General features: G+C 52.1%; 1 protein-coding gene across 1 annotated transcript in view; it reads right to left on the bottom strand.

Annotated features, from left to right (window-relative positions):
- Nucleotides 1–526: 526 nt before the first annotated feature.
- Cd9 (CD9 molecule) overlaps nt 527–17,068 on the bottom strand; it is a 33,861-nt gene continuing 17,319 nt past the window's right edge. Inside the window, exons 2-8 of the mRNA XM_028892317.2 lie at nt 12,228–12,330; nt 4,403–4,500; nt 3,883–3,957; nt 2,916–3,014; nt 2,493–2,582; nt 1,657–1,740; nt 527–983 (exon numbers count right to left, since the gene is read on the bottom strand). Of these exons, the coding sequence (XP_028748150.1) occupies nt 918–983; nt 1,657–1,740; nt 2,493–2,582; nt 2,916–3,014; nt 3,883–3,957; nt 4,403–4,500; nt 12,228–12,330 (615 nt within the window). The 3' untranslated portion in view covers nt 527–917. The remainder of the gene's footprint in view (nt 984–1,656; nt 1,741–2,492; nt 2,583–2,915; nt 3,015–3,882; nt 3,958–4,402; nt 4,501–12,227; nt 12,331–17,068) is intronic.

Raw genomic sequence — 17,068 nt, 5'->3', positions numbered from 1 at the left:
AAATTGTGTGACATCAGATCAAAATCTCTCAATCTATCAGGCCTCAATTTCTTCACTAGTAGGCGAGAACGAGACCCACCTTCCAATCTGCTTCTCATTTAGTGCCGTTAGAATCCAATGCAGCTGGAAGAGCTGGATGCAGTGTTGTACAAGGACAGCCTCAGCACATGGGAGGCACGGGGGCTTCCTGGAACCCGAGGCCAGGCGGAGCTACAGAGCGAATTCCTGCCCAGTCTGGACTATAGATTTCATGTCACTTATTGATTTACTTGGTTTTTCCAGACAGCGTTTCTCTGTGTAGCTTTGCGCCTGTCCTGGAACTCACTCTGTAGACCAGGCTGGCCTCCAACTCACAGAGATCCACCTGTCTCTGCCTCCTGAGTTCTGGGATTAAAGGTGTGTGCCACCACCACCCAACCAAGGACTACACATTAAAAGGAAAAAAAAAAAAAAGCTGAAAATACCTTCAAACTAAGAAGCTCCAAAAAACGAATTTAAAGAAAGCAAGACCCCAAGCAGTCCTAGACATTGTTATAATCTTTTATTATGTATCAAATTGTCTTCAATATAACTTACAACCTGATTAAATCTGATAGATACTTTTATCTATTTAAAGGCAAAAAAGTTCTCTTTATGTACAATATCTTCTGTCTAGAGTCTGGCAAATATAGTACCTTTCATTGCAGGATTTTCGCTTAACATAACAAGCAAAAATAAACAACCAAAAAAAAAAAAAATCAAATTGAACCCCCAGATCCCTCGACTACAAATGTCAATGATGAACAGAGCATTAAAAAGACAAACACAGAATAACTTTTGTTTAGAAATGCGTAATGAATACTACTATTAGTGGCAAAAATCCCAACAGCCCGACAGTGTTGAGGGGCCATTGTTCCTGCTCGGGGTCGGGGCAGACTCTAGACCATTTCTCGGCTCCTGCGGATGGCACAGCACAGGATCATGCTGAAAATCATGCCGAAGATCTGCAAAGACAGGAGGGGTCAAAGGGGAAGAGCGTCACTCAGGCCAAGACAAGAGACCGGGGCAATGAGGTCCAGGAAGGGCTCTGATGCGGGAGGGATGCAGGCAGGATAACAGGAAGGACAGCCGACCTGGATTCCACCAGCCAGCCAGCCGCTGAGCTACGCAGCCTGAGCCATTTCCTCAGAGAACATTCAGCTTTTTTTTTTTTTGGTTTTTCGAGACAGGGTTTCTCTGTGTAGCTTTACGCCTTTCCTGGAACTCACTTGGTAGCCCAGGCTGGCCTCGAACTCACAGAGATCCACTTGCCTCTGCCTCCCGAGTGCTGGGATTAAAGGCGTGCGCCACCACCGCCCGGCTGAACATTCAGCTCTAAATGCTTAGTTCAGCGTCTCCAACACAATATGCAGAGGAGGACAGGCGCCACCCTCTTTCCTTTCTGCGGTGCTGGGAATGCAACCCAGGACTTTGCCCCTTTTAGCCAAGTGCTCAACCTCTGAGCCACAGTCTCAGAGCTCCTACCTCTCTTAGCAGTAACAAGGAAACGCTGACAGCACCCACCTGGCCAGGACAGCCAGGGCTGCATTAGCTGCCGACCCCACAGCACTCCAGACAGTGCCTGGGCAGGGCTTAGGAAGAGCGAATCTCCCATGGACCCCTGCCCCCCCCACTTACCATCACCACGGCAATGCCGATGCCCACTGCTCCAATGATGTGGAACTTGCTGTTGAAGACCTCATTGATGGCTTCTGGGCAGGTCTTAGGGAGGCACACAAGGCACAGGTCACAAACAGTTTTGACTTTGAGAAGACTTCAGAGGGGGGGGGGGTTTGAGGTCTTTCTTTCCTTCCTTTTACTTTTACGGGTGAGTATTTTGTCTGCAGTGTGTGTGTGTGTGTGTGTGTGTGTGTGTGTGTGTGTGTGTGTGCACCACGTCTGTTCCTGTGTCTGTGGAGCTCAGAAGTGGGCACGGGATCCCCTGGGACTGGAGTTACAGATGGTTCTGAGACACAATGCTGGGAATGGAACCTGGGTCCTCCGGAAGAGCACCAAATGCTCTTACCACGGAGTCAACTCTCTCGGCACCTCGCCTCCCCCCCCTTCTTTCTCTACTTGTCAGTACTGGGGATGAAATCTCGAGCTTCACCCACCAGGCGAGTATTCCGCCACTCAGAGAGCCCCCTCTGGGGTCTCCTCCCACATGGCTGGAGAATCACCTACTATTCTGCTTCTGGATTAAGGAAGACTGGCCCACCAGGACCTGTTTCTACAGCGTCAGAAGCAGGCTTTCCCTCCCTAGAGTATGCTTGCTTTAAGGCTTGGGACTCGGATAGCAGTTGAGGGATTCCAGGTGCTAGAGGACCTTGTTGTATCTCTGATCTGGACTTTGTCTTGCTGCCTCTTGAGGAAAGAAGCCCCGGGAAGAATGTTACTAAATTCACCCTTGCCTTTGCAGGGATTTGCCTAAACAGTAGGGATGGGTGGGTGCCGGAAGTTGGCTCTAACTTTACCTTGACCTGGATGGCTTCAAAACCTTGCTTCTTGGGGCAGGTGTCTGAGATAAACTGTTCCACGACGCCCAGCATGCCACAGCAGTCCAACTGAAGAGAGAAAGCAGGGGTGAGGATGAGGGGGGCGGGCACAGCAGTCCAACTGAAGAAAGAAAGCAGGGTGAGGATGGGGGGGGGCGGGCACAGCAGTCCAACTGAAGAGAGAAAGCAGGGGTGAGGATGAGCGGGGAGGGGGGTGGGCACAGCAGTCCAACTGAAGAGAGCAAGCAGGGGTGAGGATGAGCGGGGGGGGGGGGGGGGGGGGGCGGGGGGGAGGGAGGGAGCGATAATTAAAAGAGGCATGCCAGCCCGGCACAGAAACACCAGGGTGTGGCTCTGTAGGGGTGTAGCCGAGGGCTCAGTGCTTTCCAGAGGTTGACCTACTGCCATGTGGATGGCTTTGAGTGTTTCCCGCTGGGGCTCATCCTTGGTCTTCAGCTTTTGGTAGGTGTCCTTGTAAAATTCCTGGACTTCCTTAATCACCTGCGAGGGACAAACGAATCAGTAGTAGAGATGAGTTTCTAGAAAACGTCTTCGCAGATCTCTTCCAGTGTTCAGTTAACCCGCCACCCGGCATCTCTCTCAGCGTCACCCCTGCTTCAGCCTCCAGAGCGCGCGCGCCCCGGGTGACAGGAGTTGACCATCGTGCTTGGCTAAGTTTCTTCTGAGGTGGTGGTGTGGTACCGGGGATCCCCAGGCCCTGCTTTCCTTTTATTCTTTTATCAGTTGGACAGTGTTTTGAAAACAGGGATCCTGCCTCAAGTGTCCATGTTCTTTTCCTCTGTCACCAGGGGAGTGTTAGGTGCCCCGCCTTCAAATACTGCACTAGTCTGTGCCAGCCTGGCCTGCAACTCCTTAGAGCTCACACAGAACCTCAAGCTCAGGCATGCTCAGCCCAGCAGTCCCCCACTCCCATTCCCCCCCAAGCCCCCTGTATTATTCAAGGTCCAAATTCCCTTCTCTACAAATCAAAAGAGACCCCTCTGTCCAACCTCACCTTTTAAATCCCAAGGTACTTGTTCTAAGCAGCCTTTCTAGGGGGTGGGAAGAGCTGCGTGGCCGTGATTGGCATATACACAGATGGGCACATACTATACAATGGCTTCCAAAATGAATAGCTCTTGAATGTTTACTATGCGGTACCCACACAGGGCAGGCTAAGCTCCACGTTCCCAGCCCTGAGGAGTGCCCGTCCTGCTCCCACGTGGAAAACACACTGGATAAAGAGGTGTGTTCTGTGGAAAGCCCAAGCGAGTGACTAGCCTGGGCCCTTCCATCTTCACCAGCCCCCTTCCCAGCTCCGAGACCCCAATCCCTGCAGGACCCAAGAGTTCTTCTGGGAAACTCTTACCTCATCCTTGTGGGTGTAGCCCCAGACGGCCGCAGCTATCTCAATGGCGAATATCACCAAGAGGAATCCGAAGAACTGGAAGACATATGGGCCGCCGTGAGAGGGCTCCAGCAAGTCAGTCAGAAGCCCAAAGGGGTGGAGAACGGGCAGCGTGTAGGTGCCCAAATCAACAGGCAGGGAGGGGGTGACAGGAAAAGCAGAGAGCCCCTCGGCACTCTGGGGAAAATGTGGGCTCGGCCCACTCTAAGCTGGTATTTGAAGGGTGTTGGTTTGGACTCTGGCAGCAGTATACCACCACTGCCTGGGGCCGTGGGCAAGATGGTGGTGGTGGAAGCCAGGCAGATGCTGCTGGGGCTGAAGTGAGGACACAGGGGAGGCCAAGCAGAGCCCAGCTGTCTGGGGACCTTTGTCACCCCACCCCCTCTACCTGTCCTCTGCACAGGGTCTGGTGACATCTGGGGAAAGGAAGAGGATTAGGGTGAAGACTGACTCGCTCCTGGGAGTAGAGAAGAGTACTCACCAATCCCAGCATGCACTGGGACTCTTGCACAGCTCCACAGCAGCCCAGGAAACCCACCAGCATCATGAGGGCCCCAGCTCCAATCAGGATGTACACTCCTGGGGGGGGGCAGGAAAGGACACAGGTTTGGAAACATCAGTTTGGAGACCCAGGCCTCTTCCTCGGTGAGCCTCGGTGAGCCTCCATGTTTATTGCCTCCACTCCTGGGAAAGGGACCCCTTTCTTAACCAAACAGCACTCTCCACCTGTTCCTGGTTCCTCTCTCCTCTCTCTTCCCCAGAACTCTGCTCTGTCATGTCTATACTCTACTTTATCCTTGTTTCCCTAGAAGGGGTCCAAGGACAGGAACCCTCAGATTCTACTTAGGACACAACTCTGGTTCAGTCATCTATGTTCCTTCCTGTTAGCTTCCCACTTGAGCTAATTAACTCAGACCCCTCAAACTAGGGCTAACTGCCTGGGACTTGAGAACATGAGTCCCCTTAGAAATCCTTCTGCACGCTGCCAGGCACATAATAGGCAAGTGTCCATGATGGAAATGCTGTTTCTTGTTCTAGTGCAAAGGACACGTGTGTGGGTATCAAATCAGAAGATCCTTGTCTTAGCCTCAACACTGCTGCTAACTGCCGAGTGACCTTTACTTAAGACGTGTTTCTTAGGGCTGGAGAGATGGTTCAGTGGTTAAGAGTACTTGTTGCTTAAGGACCAGAGATCGGACCCCAGTACTCAAGTTGGGCAGGTCACAGATGCCTGTAACTTCAGCACTCAGGATCTGATGTCCTCTCTTGACCTTTGCAGGCCACCTCATACTGCACACACACACACACACACACACACACACACACACACACGCACGCACACGCACACGCACACACACCAGTCTTACATGCCAAGAAGAAATGGTTGGAAGGAAGTTATTCTAGATTAAGGGTGAACGGACTCATCATGCTGGGGGACAGTGAGTAACGAACGCCACCCCTAAGTCTTCAGTGTGAGTGGCTAACAGGGAGAAGGGGTAGGAGAGGGCAACGAGTCTTTAACTCTCATCCACACGCAGAGGATGCAAAGCCCTGCATCTGGAACCACAGTGGAGGTGTATACAAGTAGCCACAGCCCTGGCTGCATTTATTCCAGCTCAACACAGTTGTGCCCATAGCATCCATCGTACTGTGACACTCCCAAGGAACCATATAGCTGCTGAGCAGGGACTGCCCCTGCGAAGCCCTCTCTGTCCCAAGTCCTCTGGGAAAACCAAGAGAGGCTGTAGTGCCTCCCATAATTAAAGAAGAACATATACATATACACAAATTTTAAAAATGTATTTTAAAATTACGTGTGTGTGTGTGTGTGTGTGTGTGTGTGTGTGTGTGTGTGTCTGTTGGTGTCTGTGCTCATACATGCAGTTGTCCTTGAGCTAGAGTTACAGGCAGGTTGTTAAGTCACCTAACATAGGTTCGGGGAATTGAACTTGGGTCCTCTGCAAGAGCAGTATGCACTCTTAACTCACCGGGCCACTTCTTCAGCCCCAATACCTCCCATCTTGCTACCCATGTTCTAGCCAACCTTGGGAGGGCTACTGTGACATGTCAAGAGTCTCAGCTCTAAAGCCCAGAATGCTTGGTTTTGAATCCCAGAGAAATTTATTCAGAAAAAATTATTTTATATTTATTCTATAAAATTACATATATATATATTTATATTATTTTGAGACAGAGTCTCTTCATGTAGTTCTGGCTAGCCTGGGACTCTATGTAGAACAGGTTGGCCTTGAACTCATAGAGATCCACTTGCTTCTGCCTCCTGAGTATTGGGTTTAAAGGTGTACAGGACCAGTCAGGTGTGCTGGCACAATATTATTCTTTTTTTTTTTTTTTTGTGTGTGTGGGTGGGGTTGTTTTTTCGAGACATGATCTCCATATGTAGCTCTGGCTGTCCTGGAACTCTCGCTGTAGACCAGATTGGCCTGGAACTCACAGAGATCCACCTGCCTCTGTCTCTGTGCTGAGACTAAAGGTGTGCACCATCATGCCCGGCTAACACACGTTTAATCCCAGTACATGGAGGCAGAGGCAGACAGATCGCTGTGCACTCCAGGTCAGCTTGGTCTACAGAGTGAGTTCCAGGACAGCACGGGCTATGTAGCTGGGGTTGGGGAAAGGCGAGCTCCAGGCTCAGTGAGACCCTATCTGAAGGCAATGAACACAGAGGAAGACACCGGCTTTCTCTTTTGGCCTCCACGTGTCCACCCGTGAATTTAAAAGAAGTGGGGTGTTTGGGACTTGGGATGGTGGCATGTTTACTGTATGTGAGGCACTGGGTTCCACTTTTAGTACCACAAAAGGGGTATGGCAACAGTGCTGGCTCCTGGAACTGTGAGGATGTAATCCATACGCGCACAGGAAGTGTCAGCGGTTATTAAGCTCAATGATGTAAGGACTTGGTAACCACTGCAAAAACATGTGGTGACTTTTACGTCCTTGATCCTCTCTCCCTATGCCCCCACTGGAGCCCGAGAGACTTCTTCAAATAGGGGCTGAAACGAGAGGGAGAGATAGGATGCTTTCTCACAACACAGAGCACGCTCCATGACAAGAACTTTGGGCAGGTGCCACAGTGACTTCACTGGCCCCCATCTGCAGCACCCGGCGTAGGGCTGGACTTTGCAAGCAGGAGACTGTGGGACTGGCCTGCAGCTGATGCTCATAGGCAGCACAGAGCAGAGCACACACACAGTGGCCATTTGTGCCTCTCTCGCCCCCTCCCATCTGCCGTGACGTGAAGTCACGTGGGGTTGCTGGCAAACCCCATGGGGGATGAATATGGGTATTGTTTCTGTGCATGCCTGGCCTAGACCGAGCAAGGGGACAGATGCAGCTTGTCCTCAAGTCATCTTCCTAGCCAGTCAAACGCAGTGGGGCCTGAACTTGGGAGGCAGTGCAGTCCTGTGCGCGGCCCCTGGGGAGGGGTGCCAGCTGCCAAAGGGATGCCACTGAGTGAGTGAGGCAGTAGTCCAGTCCTGATTTCTGACTGTCACATCAGGGCAAGACAATGAAGGATGAGGTCACTCCTTTGAGCTGCAGAGCAAGGGCTGAATAAATGGGGGGTGGCATTAAGAGATCAAAAGGATTTGTGAGCACACGAAATAGAATCAAGTGCAAAGAGACAGATGCACCTTTCTGAGTCCACACCCCAGTACGGGAGCTTGGACGCCCTGGAAAAGCCAGGGCAGTTGTGGTAGCAGTAAGTGACTCGAAGAGGAGAGAGCATTTCTCATGTAGAGAGAGAGAGAGAGTGCTCCCCGAACGGGCCTCTCGGTTCACATGACAGATCCAGCCCAGAAAGATTTTAAACGAAAGGGTCTGTTGGCTTTGAATCTTGCTCCGACAGCTGCAGCTCTGGAGCGTCTGCTGGCCTTCTCTAGTCGGGAGAAAAGACGGCAACCCTTGAAGCAGCCTTTAAGCTAGAGAGTGGCCCATCTGGAACGAGGTCTCCCAACCCTAGTGAGTCATGGACCCAGTGTGAGCCTTGGCTTGTATCCACTCCTCACTGTGGTTCTGCAGGGCTAGAGCGCAACCCTTCAGGGCTTCCTGAAGGCCGGGCCAGCGCTCACCTCTGCGCTCCACCCCAGCACTTGGCTTATTTTATTTTATTAAAAAAAAAAAGAACTGTCCACTGCTTCCTTTCGGGAAAGCTGCTCACAGCCCCACACCCCACACTTGTTAGTAAGGGCTGGCAGTGATAAATGACAAAGTGTTCCCTTTTGTAAAACAAGTGAATGTTAGCTTTCTGTCTGACTCATGGAAAAATTTGTTTGTCAGAGGGCCTTCTCCAGGATCTCCGCGCTCAGTTGCTTAAGGGCTGTTTATTGTACTTCCCTGCCCCCCCCTTGTGTCCTTTGCACAGGAATTGGGGTGTTGTGTCTTACCTGTGTAGTGGGCTCTGGCTCAGGCTAGGGAGGACACAGCAGCCTCCCCTGAAGGCCTCAAATCCGCCTCATAAGCATTTCCCTTTGCCCACTTGTGTGGAAGAAAAGCCAGTCTTCCAGGCTTATCCACACTTGCTTAAAGTCATTATCCCCAAATAACTGGCCCCAGTCCGCTCTCCCACCCCCAGCTCACTGCTTTCTTCCCTCCCATGGCCGGTTCCTCTCCACCCAGAACAGCTCATCCCCATTCTGTGCGGCCCGAGCACGCTAACTCAGAGAGGTGTGGGTATGCACGCCATGCTGGCTTCAGGTGGGGGAAAATGAGGCAGTGGGCAATCATGGACCAGAGCAGGGAGGCCAGCATACCGAGGACATTTACATCCACAATGTCCCAAGGAGGGGTGGACACTCATGGCCTCCGACCATGGTTCTAGAAAGACACCATATTAAGAAGAGCTGTGGGTGTGGGACCAGAAAGAATGCAGTTCTGTGACATGTTTGACATGTTTGTCAGCCTGGGACAGGGTCCTGCTGACAGGATGAATCTACCAGGGCCTGAACTGGAGAGAAGGCTCATGGGAAGCTATCAGCCGTTCTAAAAAGTCCTGCGTCTCTGCTTCATTACACACACTTTTTTGACTGTGCAAGCTGTGGTCCCCCCCCCCCCCCCCCCTCCCCCAGGAAACCTGAGAAGGTTTCCTGAAAAATCAGTTGCATAGTTAGGCTGGCCTGAGGGTGCCCACGTGTGAGGAAGGTTGGCCACCACATGATGTGAGCCTGGGTGTAGCTGGCATCCCTACTTCATGTGCTGGGAGAACTGTGGTCCACACAAAAGGCTCATCTCACAGTCCAATGAGAAAGGGGACACAGAGGACAAAGCCTCCTTGGCCCTTTGCCTGGGGACAACAATTTCAGTTTCCCAAAATGTAATGGTCGTGCAGTCAGGGCCCAGACCTACACACCACTTGGTTCCCTGATGTTTTAGTGGCTTTGACAACAGCCCATTGTCCCAGAAGCAGAATAAAGTGTTCAAAGCTTAACTTTTAGAAGGGTTGGTGGCACAGGCCTTTAATACCAGCTACTCCAGAGGCTAAGGCAGGAGATTAGATATTAAGGCCACTCTAAGTAGGTTCAAGGGCAGTGTGAACAACTTTGTGAGACCCTGCCTCAAAGTTTTAAGGGAAAAGAGGGCTAGGGCCACAGTTCAACGGTAGAGTCTGCATGCTGCAAGCCCCGGGTTCAATCTCCAGAAAGCCCCTACCCCCAAATCAAAAATCACCCTAAGAACAGGGTCCAGTGCAAAGGGGCTGCATACTGACAGAGCTGAGGGGCAGTGGACGCCAGGCCCCAGCAGGGGACTGCTGTCTTCTGGGACGTGCTTTGTTGGTTTATTTGTTTTGTTTTTCGACAGGGTTTCTCGGTGTAGCCCTGGCTGTCCTGAAACTCACTCTGTGAACCAGGTTGGCCTCAAACTCAGACCCACCCGCCTCTGCCTCCTGAGTGCTGGGATTGAAGGCGTGCGCCACCACTGCCCGGTTAGGACTGTGTTTTCAATCATCTTCCGGTCTCTTTGGGGAGGATCACTGAAGACCGCTTTGACTCCATCATAACCTGCAGGGTTAGAATGCTAGGAGGTTCCCAGAGCTGCGCCCCATGCCTCCACTCACGTGGTCACCACTCTTGCCTCCTTGCATGATTTCCTTTCTCTCTCTCTCTCTTTCTTTCTTTCTCTCTCTCTCTCTCTCTCTTCTCTCTCTTCTCTCTCTCTTCTCTCTCTCTTCCTTCTTTTCGAGACAGGGTTTCTCTGTGTAGCTTTGCACCTTTCCTGGAACTCACTCTGTAGACCAGGCTGGCCTCGAACTCACAGAGATCCACCCGCCTCTGCCTCCCGAGTGCTGGGATTAAAGGCGTGCGCCACCACCGCTGTCTCCAGCAACCAGGGCCACGGGTGCAGAGGCTTTTCTCTTCGCCTCCACTTGTGTGAACTCAAAAGGCTCAGAAAGCCTTACCCTGTCCCCGACAAGGGGGTGCGACAGTCACTTCTTACGAGGGGAGCTCGCCTGCACAACCTAGCACAGGGAACCCCAGGAGGAGCTGGGGTTTAGGACCTAAGGATGAGAACTTGCCCAAGTGCCTGGGCTCTCTAGGTTGTGAGATGGGAGGCATACCCTCAGCCACCAGCGAGAACTTCGCTTCCCACATCTAAAAATACACAGAATTAGCCTGAGTCCTGGGTGGTGGAAGAATGAGCAGGTGACCAGGAACAGTCAAAAGGACTCTCAGAAGACGCACGGGGACTGTGGGGCCCTTGCCCAGGAGATGGGCCTGAAAAGGTACCCATTCCTGCCCGGGAACCTGCCATCCCCAGGGAGCGATCTCACAGCTCCCTTGTGTGCTAGGGCATGGAGTAGGAAGGGTCCCTCGGCATCCTGCTCCCCGCTCCTCTGTGTAGTGTGGCCCTCCACACCCCACCCCCTCCTGCTCTGGCTGTGGCATTCCTGCTGCGGACTCAGAGCTCTGTTGCTAAAACAAGTCCGGGCACTATGGAAACCTGCTCCCTAAAAACTCTGCTTGTAGTTAAAACACACACACACACACACACACACACACACACACACACACACACACACACACACACGGCCAGACCATAAACCACAGGCGTTCCTTCTCCCACTCTCTTTTTAACAATAGGGTAACATATCCAGCCCTTCCCCACCCCACTGCCAATGAACAACAATAAAAGGCAGGACAACTAGGAGATCTGGACAGAGAGTCCGGGTGCTTTGCGACTTAGAGACCTCCCTGTTCCCCTACCTGGCCATGTCTGGCCCCAGGGAGGAGGGTAAGGGGAGGCTGCCTGGAGCCCTGGAGGAGGGCGGGGGCTGGGGGGAAGGGATGGGGGGGGAGAGGCTGCCTGGAGCCTCAGGCCCTGGTCCCTGCAGCCTGGGAGATGATAACCATGTCAGATGGCTTTCTTGTCTTTTGTAAAAATAACTTTGGTGGGTGGAAAGGAAGTGACAACTCACGCCGGGTCCGATGACTGACAGGGTCACTCTAAAAATAGGGGGCTTCCTACTTCCAGACCAGGCGGAGGGGAGCCGAGGGCCGAGTTTACTCAAGCCGGCCACTGTATGGGATGAGGATGCTCAGGGCCATCTCCTCTTACAGAGGCAGAGGAAGGGGCTGAACGGAGGCAGGAAGGACCAAGAAACCCATGGAGACAAAGGGACCAAGCTGCCTCAAGCTCGGGTGATCCCAGCCATATTGGAAGTGGAAAGCCTCCCCTGAGGCAAAAACAGTCTTCACAAAGGGCGGGGTGGCCTCTTGAGTCTCTCCTATAAACCTCCTTTTTCTTTTCTCTGCCTTCCATATTCTCTCTGTCTCCATCCCTCACCTCTTTATTTTCTTTCTATCACTTGACTCTTAGCTTCTCTTTTGACCTCCTCCTCAGGGTCTCATGCAAGCTCCTCCACCACAGGCCCCCCTCTACTCCCATCAATCTTCATCTTGACTGTAGACCCAGGAAGCTAGTCTGAGGCGGGGAGGGGAGTCCCTTCTCTCCTGGGCTCTGCAGAGCCACGTAGGACAAAGGTTTCTGACTTAAGATCACGACTTAGTTTGGAGACACACTGCGTGTGAACCGAGGCTCCTGAACCCCCAGGAGTGGTAGCAGCCTTGCCAGACTCAACTTCACAGAGAATGGTCAAGATGACAGACCCAGCTGGCCAGGAGGGAAACCACATCAGTCAGACGCAGACGCACGGACACAGCTATACACCCTCACAAAGCCACCTCACTTGAAAGGGACGGGGCTGGCTCACTCAGCCAGCCTCTCCCAGGCCCAAGTCCCCAGGCCAGCTCGGAGTCTCCAGAGCTGAAGTGCCAACTCCCCGTGCTCACCTGTGTAGAAACTGGAATGATTAGACTCTTGCTCAAAGATGCTCTTGGTCTGAGAGTCGAATCGGAGCCATAGTCCAATGGCGAGCACCGCAATTCCGGCAAGCTGCAAGACACACAATGCATTGACGGGCATTAGTCCTGACTGCCTGGGGTAACACAGCCAACACACGCTGAAGAGACTCGCAAAGGACTCTGGCACCATCCTTTCCTTCTGCCCTCCAAGAGCATCTGGCAGTAGCAGAAGGCGATGGGAAGTGTGTGATCAACCCCTGTGCCAAAATGATCAGTAAACTTGGATTAACAATTCCCTACCAAGGGTGATGGTGCCACACATTTATTAATCCCAGCACTCAGAGAGGCAGAGGCAGGCGGATCTCTGAGTTAGAGGCCAGCCTGGTCTACAGAGTGAGTTCCAGGACAAGGGTTACACACAGAGAGAAACCCTATTTCAAACCCTCTGCACCCCACCCCCCCAAAAGAAAAACAAAACAAAACGAAACAATACCCTACCAGAAGTAATACAGTAGGCGGGTACAGAATACCATACAGCAGTGAAGATACATCATAATGGCTACAAGCTACAGCATATCTTACAATGTTTAACAAAAGCAGGAGCCACTGAACTCATAAACTAGGATTCTATATAGTTAAATACCGGTATGCTGTTTAAGCTGCACACATATAAAAATCTATGTCATAGAAGTGATAAAGGAAAAAAAAAAAAAAGAAGCAATGAATGTAAACTGAGTGATGAGCTCCAGGTAGGGGGAGGAAGTGCTAAGCAGGGTGAGTGAGTATCTGGAGTGCTTAATAGGATGTTTAATGATATTTTTAATTGTCATGCTGCGTTGTCCAGGCAAGTCTTGAACTTCTGGGCTCAAGTGATCGCCCTGCCTCAGCCTCATGGAAGAGCAGGTGTATACTACCACGCCAAGCACAGATTTGTGACTTTTACCTTGAGCAATGCTAAACACATGCATGGGGGTCGGGGGCAGCTGCGAAGTGCTCAGCACATGACCTATCAGGACTACTCCTCGCTTACCCACATCAGCCCTTTATTCCCCAGCCCGTCCACCCCTGTTCCTGGCATTGTGGAAGCAGATGCTGTTGGGGAGGCCTTTGCCAAGTCTCTTCACCCCTCACTCCCCAGCACCAGCTGACCTCTCATCCCTGGTACCAGGGCCTGCTGCGGGAGAGACTCACAGTCCTCCAGTGTAGTGGCCGGCTGGATGAGGGAGACAGACCTGAGTTTGCTCATCTGCCCATCCTAACAGAGGTACTTATTTATACCAATACCACCACCTTGCTTTTTTGGGATCTTGATTGTCTGCCCTAGGTAGGAGCTGTGAGAATCTGCGGTGTGGACATCACCCCCTTCCCATCCTTTCCCCCTGAATTTACCCATGCAATAAATCGGATTCTGCGCATCGAGTGCCCAGGATACGTGGTGACAGTGGGTAGGACCACCCAGGGCATCAGCCTATAGAAACCACCTCGCCTGTACCCACACAAGTGTAGGGTGATTCAAGCCCATCATGTACTGAGTTCCCACAGTATGGGCTCTTTCCTGGCTTCGAGTCCTGCTGCTTCAGCCTTCTCCCTGTAAACAGGAAGGCGGTTGTGGCCTGCCTGTGCCTCCCCAGTTTGGCCAGAGAATAAAGGGGCTCACATTAGAGCCCGTGCTCCTAAAAGAGGAGGTATTCACCGGGCTTTAGGAAAGCAGCTAGGCCTTCTCAGCACAAGGTGGCATGACCCAGCACCCTCTGTTCTGTGGATGGCCAGCCGGTATCTTCCCACACTGCTCAGTCTTCCTCTTAGAGAAGACTTTGCTGAACACCAGTAAGAAGGTCCTGGAGAGTCCCTGGCTGCACACTGGAAAAGTTCATGGTGCAGGAATTACAGGGTTAGCATGAACCTGAGAACTATGTGTTCAAAGACACAGGTCAGGTTCTCTCCTCAGCAAGGGAGTCTCTTTAGGCAGAGTCCAAACAGAGCACGATTTCATGCTGGAGAAGGGAGAGTCATGCCTGGTCAGAGGCTAGCTCATCTCCAGCAGAGTGCTCCCGACCACAGGGAGCACCCGGATCGGGGCGGGGGTGGATGGGCTGGGCGGGGCCCTGAGCTAGACTCTGGTTTAGTATCAGAAATGATCCACACACACATATTTGACATACCTATCTACCTCAGGCCACGAAACTTTCTTCTATGGTGAAAAGGGGTGGGAAAAAGAAATATGGGTCAGCAAACAGACACTTGGCAGGAAGGAGACATCTCAGGTCTCATCTGGGGCCGTGGCTGAGGGTAGAAGTCGATTCTACCTGTGGGCTCCACCCCAAGCTGAGTGTGGCACCGCTGGGCTGTCCGCACCACAGTGCCACACAAGTCGAGTGTGGCACCGCTGGGGATGTCCACACCACAATGCCACACAAGCCGTGTGTGGCACCGCTGGGGATGTCCACACCACAGTGAAGAAGTAAATGCAGACGGCTGCAGAGACTTGGAAAAAGTCACCAAGCCCCGGGTACTTTGTTGAAAAAGTCACCAGGGAGGAGGGAGGTCAAGAAAGCAGATGACAGGCAGGCTGAGGGACGATGGAGCAGTAGGTGGACACTTGATGAGGGCTGTGAGCTAGCTGCCAACTTTTTGTCTGCTTAGTTGCTTTCCCTGAGACAGGGTTTCTCTGTGTAGCCCTGGCTGTCCTGGGACTCACCGAGATCCGCCTGCCTCTGCCTCCCGAGTGCTGGGATTGAAGGCGCGCGCCACCACCGCCTGGCTTGTTTGCGTTATTTTTTGAGACAAGGTCTCACTATGTCGCTCTGGCTGACCTCTGCCTCGGTGGTGGCTGCGATCAAGGGTGTGCGCGACCACCCCCAGCTTTTGTTGGGTTGTGAGACAAGTTGCAGCCAGGTTTTCGAGAAACTTGCTGTGTAGACCAGGCTGGCCTTGAACCTATTCCTGCCTTCCAAGTGCTGGGGTTCCAGGCACGTACCTCCTACGGTGTTTGTTGATCCCTGGTGCTAAGTGGCTGCAGGGGATGCTTTGGAAGTCATTAGCTGCCTTGGTCTGCGTAATGGAAAGACAGCCACGGGCTAGGTCGGCTAGGGTGGTGGGGCTGGGAAACCTGAATAGCTCACAGTTGGCTACTCAGGCAGTATTGTTTAAGGAGCTGAATACTTCCCAGAGGTGCTTGCTTTTGGTGGCAGAAGTTGGGGTACTTCCATAGCCCCCTTCCTTGCTCTTCCCCCCAGCCACTAGAAACGAAATAAGAAGAGACCAGCTGCAAAGAACCAGGCAGCTCTGGCCTTTAAAAAAGCATCCTATCAATCACATACCAAGGGACTCCACACTGTCTGAGAAGGAGCTGCCTCTGCAGGTTCGGGTGCAGTGGGTAGTTAGGCCTCTCGTGTTGCTGTGCTGAACGTGTATGTAGAGGCTTTTTGTTGGACATTATTCCCTCAGCACTACTGTATAGCTCCTGATACAGCATTTATATAGAATTAGGACATGTGTGGGTTACATGTACATGCAATACCACTGTATTTAAGGCATCCTCGGATTGTGGCATCTGCAGAGGTGGGGTGGGGGCAAAGAGCTCCTGGGTAAGGGTAGGATAGGAGTTCCTGGAATGGAGACCCTGGAGACAGCGAGCAAGGAATGGCAGTATATATGCACCTGTGAGGCAAAGAGATTGACTGCCCAAGCTCGGCCCCAGGACTTCTCTTCCTCGATGGGCTGTGTCCTTCAACTGGAGCCAAAATCCACCCTTCCTCTCGAGTGGGTCGGTCGGCATTTTATCACGAGAAAAATAACTAATAAAAGTTTCCTTCCAGGTCAACTAACCGACATTGGGCAGCCACATCAGCTACGGAATGGCCCAGGCCACCACTCTGGTGTCCGTCCGCACATGACCCAGGCAGGTTGACGCGGATGCTCAGACAGGGCCCTGAGAACGGGGCCCGAGGCGTGCCCGGCCACCAGCTGGAGAGGAGAGCGAAGACAGTCCGGAGGCAGCATTCCCAGCCAGAGGCCCTGCCTGCCTGCCTGCAGTTGGCCTTATTACCTTTTTTGTTTCCAACAAAAGCCAAATGGAAACAGTCTGGTTTTGCTTCGAAAAGCTCCTTTGCCATCTGGCCCCAGCCGGTTCCATCCATGTGACAGTGAAGGAAAAAAGGAGTTTCTCCCATTGTTTCACGGGGCCTGGCTTTGTTCTGTCACTCATATGGATTTAAAAAAAAAATTAGTATTGTAAGATGGGCCATAAGGAAAACGAGACAAATCTACACTGTGTACAGTCCACAAAGAACCTTGACCAGAATTTCTTCTTTTTTTTCTTTTTTTTTTAAACTCTGTATATGCGTGTATGTGTTCTTTAATGTACACTATAGTTCTGTCTACATGTATGTGTGTTCTTTAATGTACACTATAGCACACATGTGGAGGTCAGAGGTCAACCGCATTCCACCCTAAGACAGGGCCTCTTATTTGGCTAGCACTGGAGAGCTGCTGGGGCCTCCCTTCTCTATGTCCCTACAAACTCCAGTGCCACCACGCCTGGCTTTATGTGGGTTCTGGGGACGGGGACTCAGGACCTCAGGTGTCCTGGGAAAGCATTTAACCCACTGAACCATCTTCCCCAGACTCCATGCTTTCCGTTTTGGTTTCTGAGACAAAGTTTCGTGATGTAGTCCACGCCAGCCTTGAACTCTCCTCCATCCTTCTACTTCAGCTCCCCAGGGCTAGGTGACCGGTATCTTCAAAAACTCCAGTCAGGATCGTGAGGAACGAGCAAAGTCAGAAGCCTGTCGTAGGCAGCGGTTTAGGACAGCACCACTGTTGTGTGG

This window comes from Peromyscus leucopus, chromosome 3 (assembly GCF_004664715.2).
Source record: "Peromyscus leucopus breed LL Stock chromosome 3, UCI_PerLeu_2.1, whole genome shotgun sequence".
Lineage (NCBI taxonomy): Eukaryota > Metazoa > Chordata > Mammalia > Rodentia > Cricetidae > Peromyscus > Peromyscus leucopus.
Note: the sequence above shows the minus strand (reverse complement) of the source record. Positions and strands in the feature narration are given on the sequence as shown.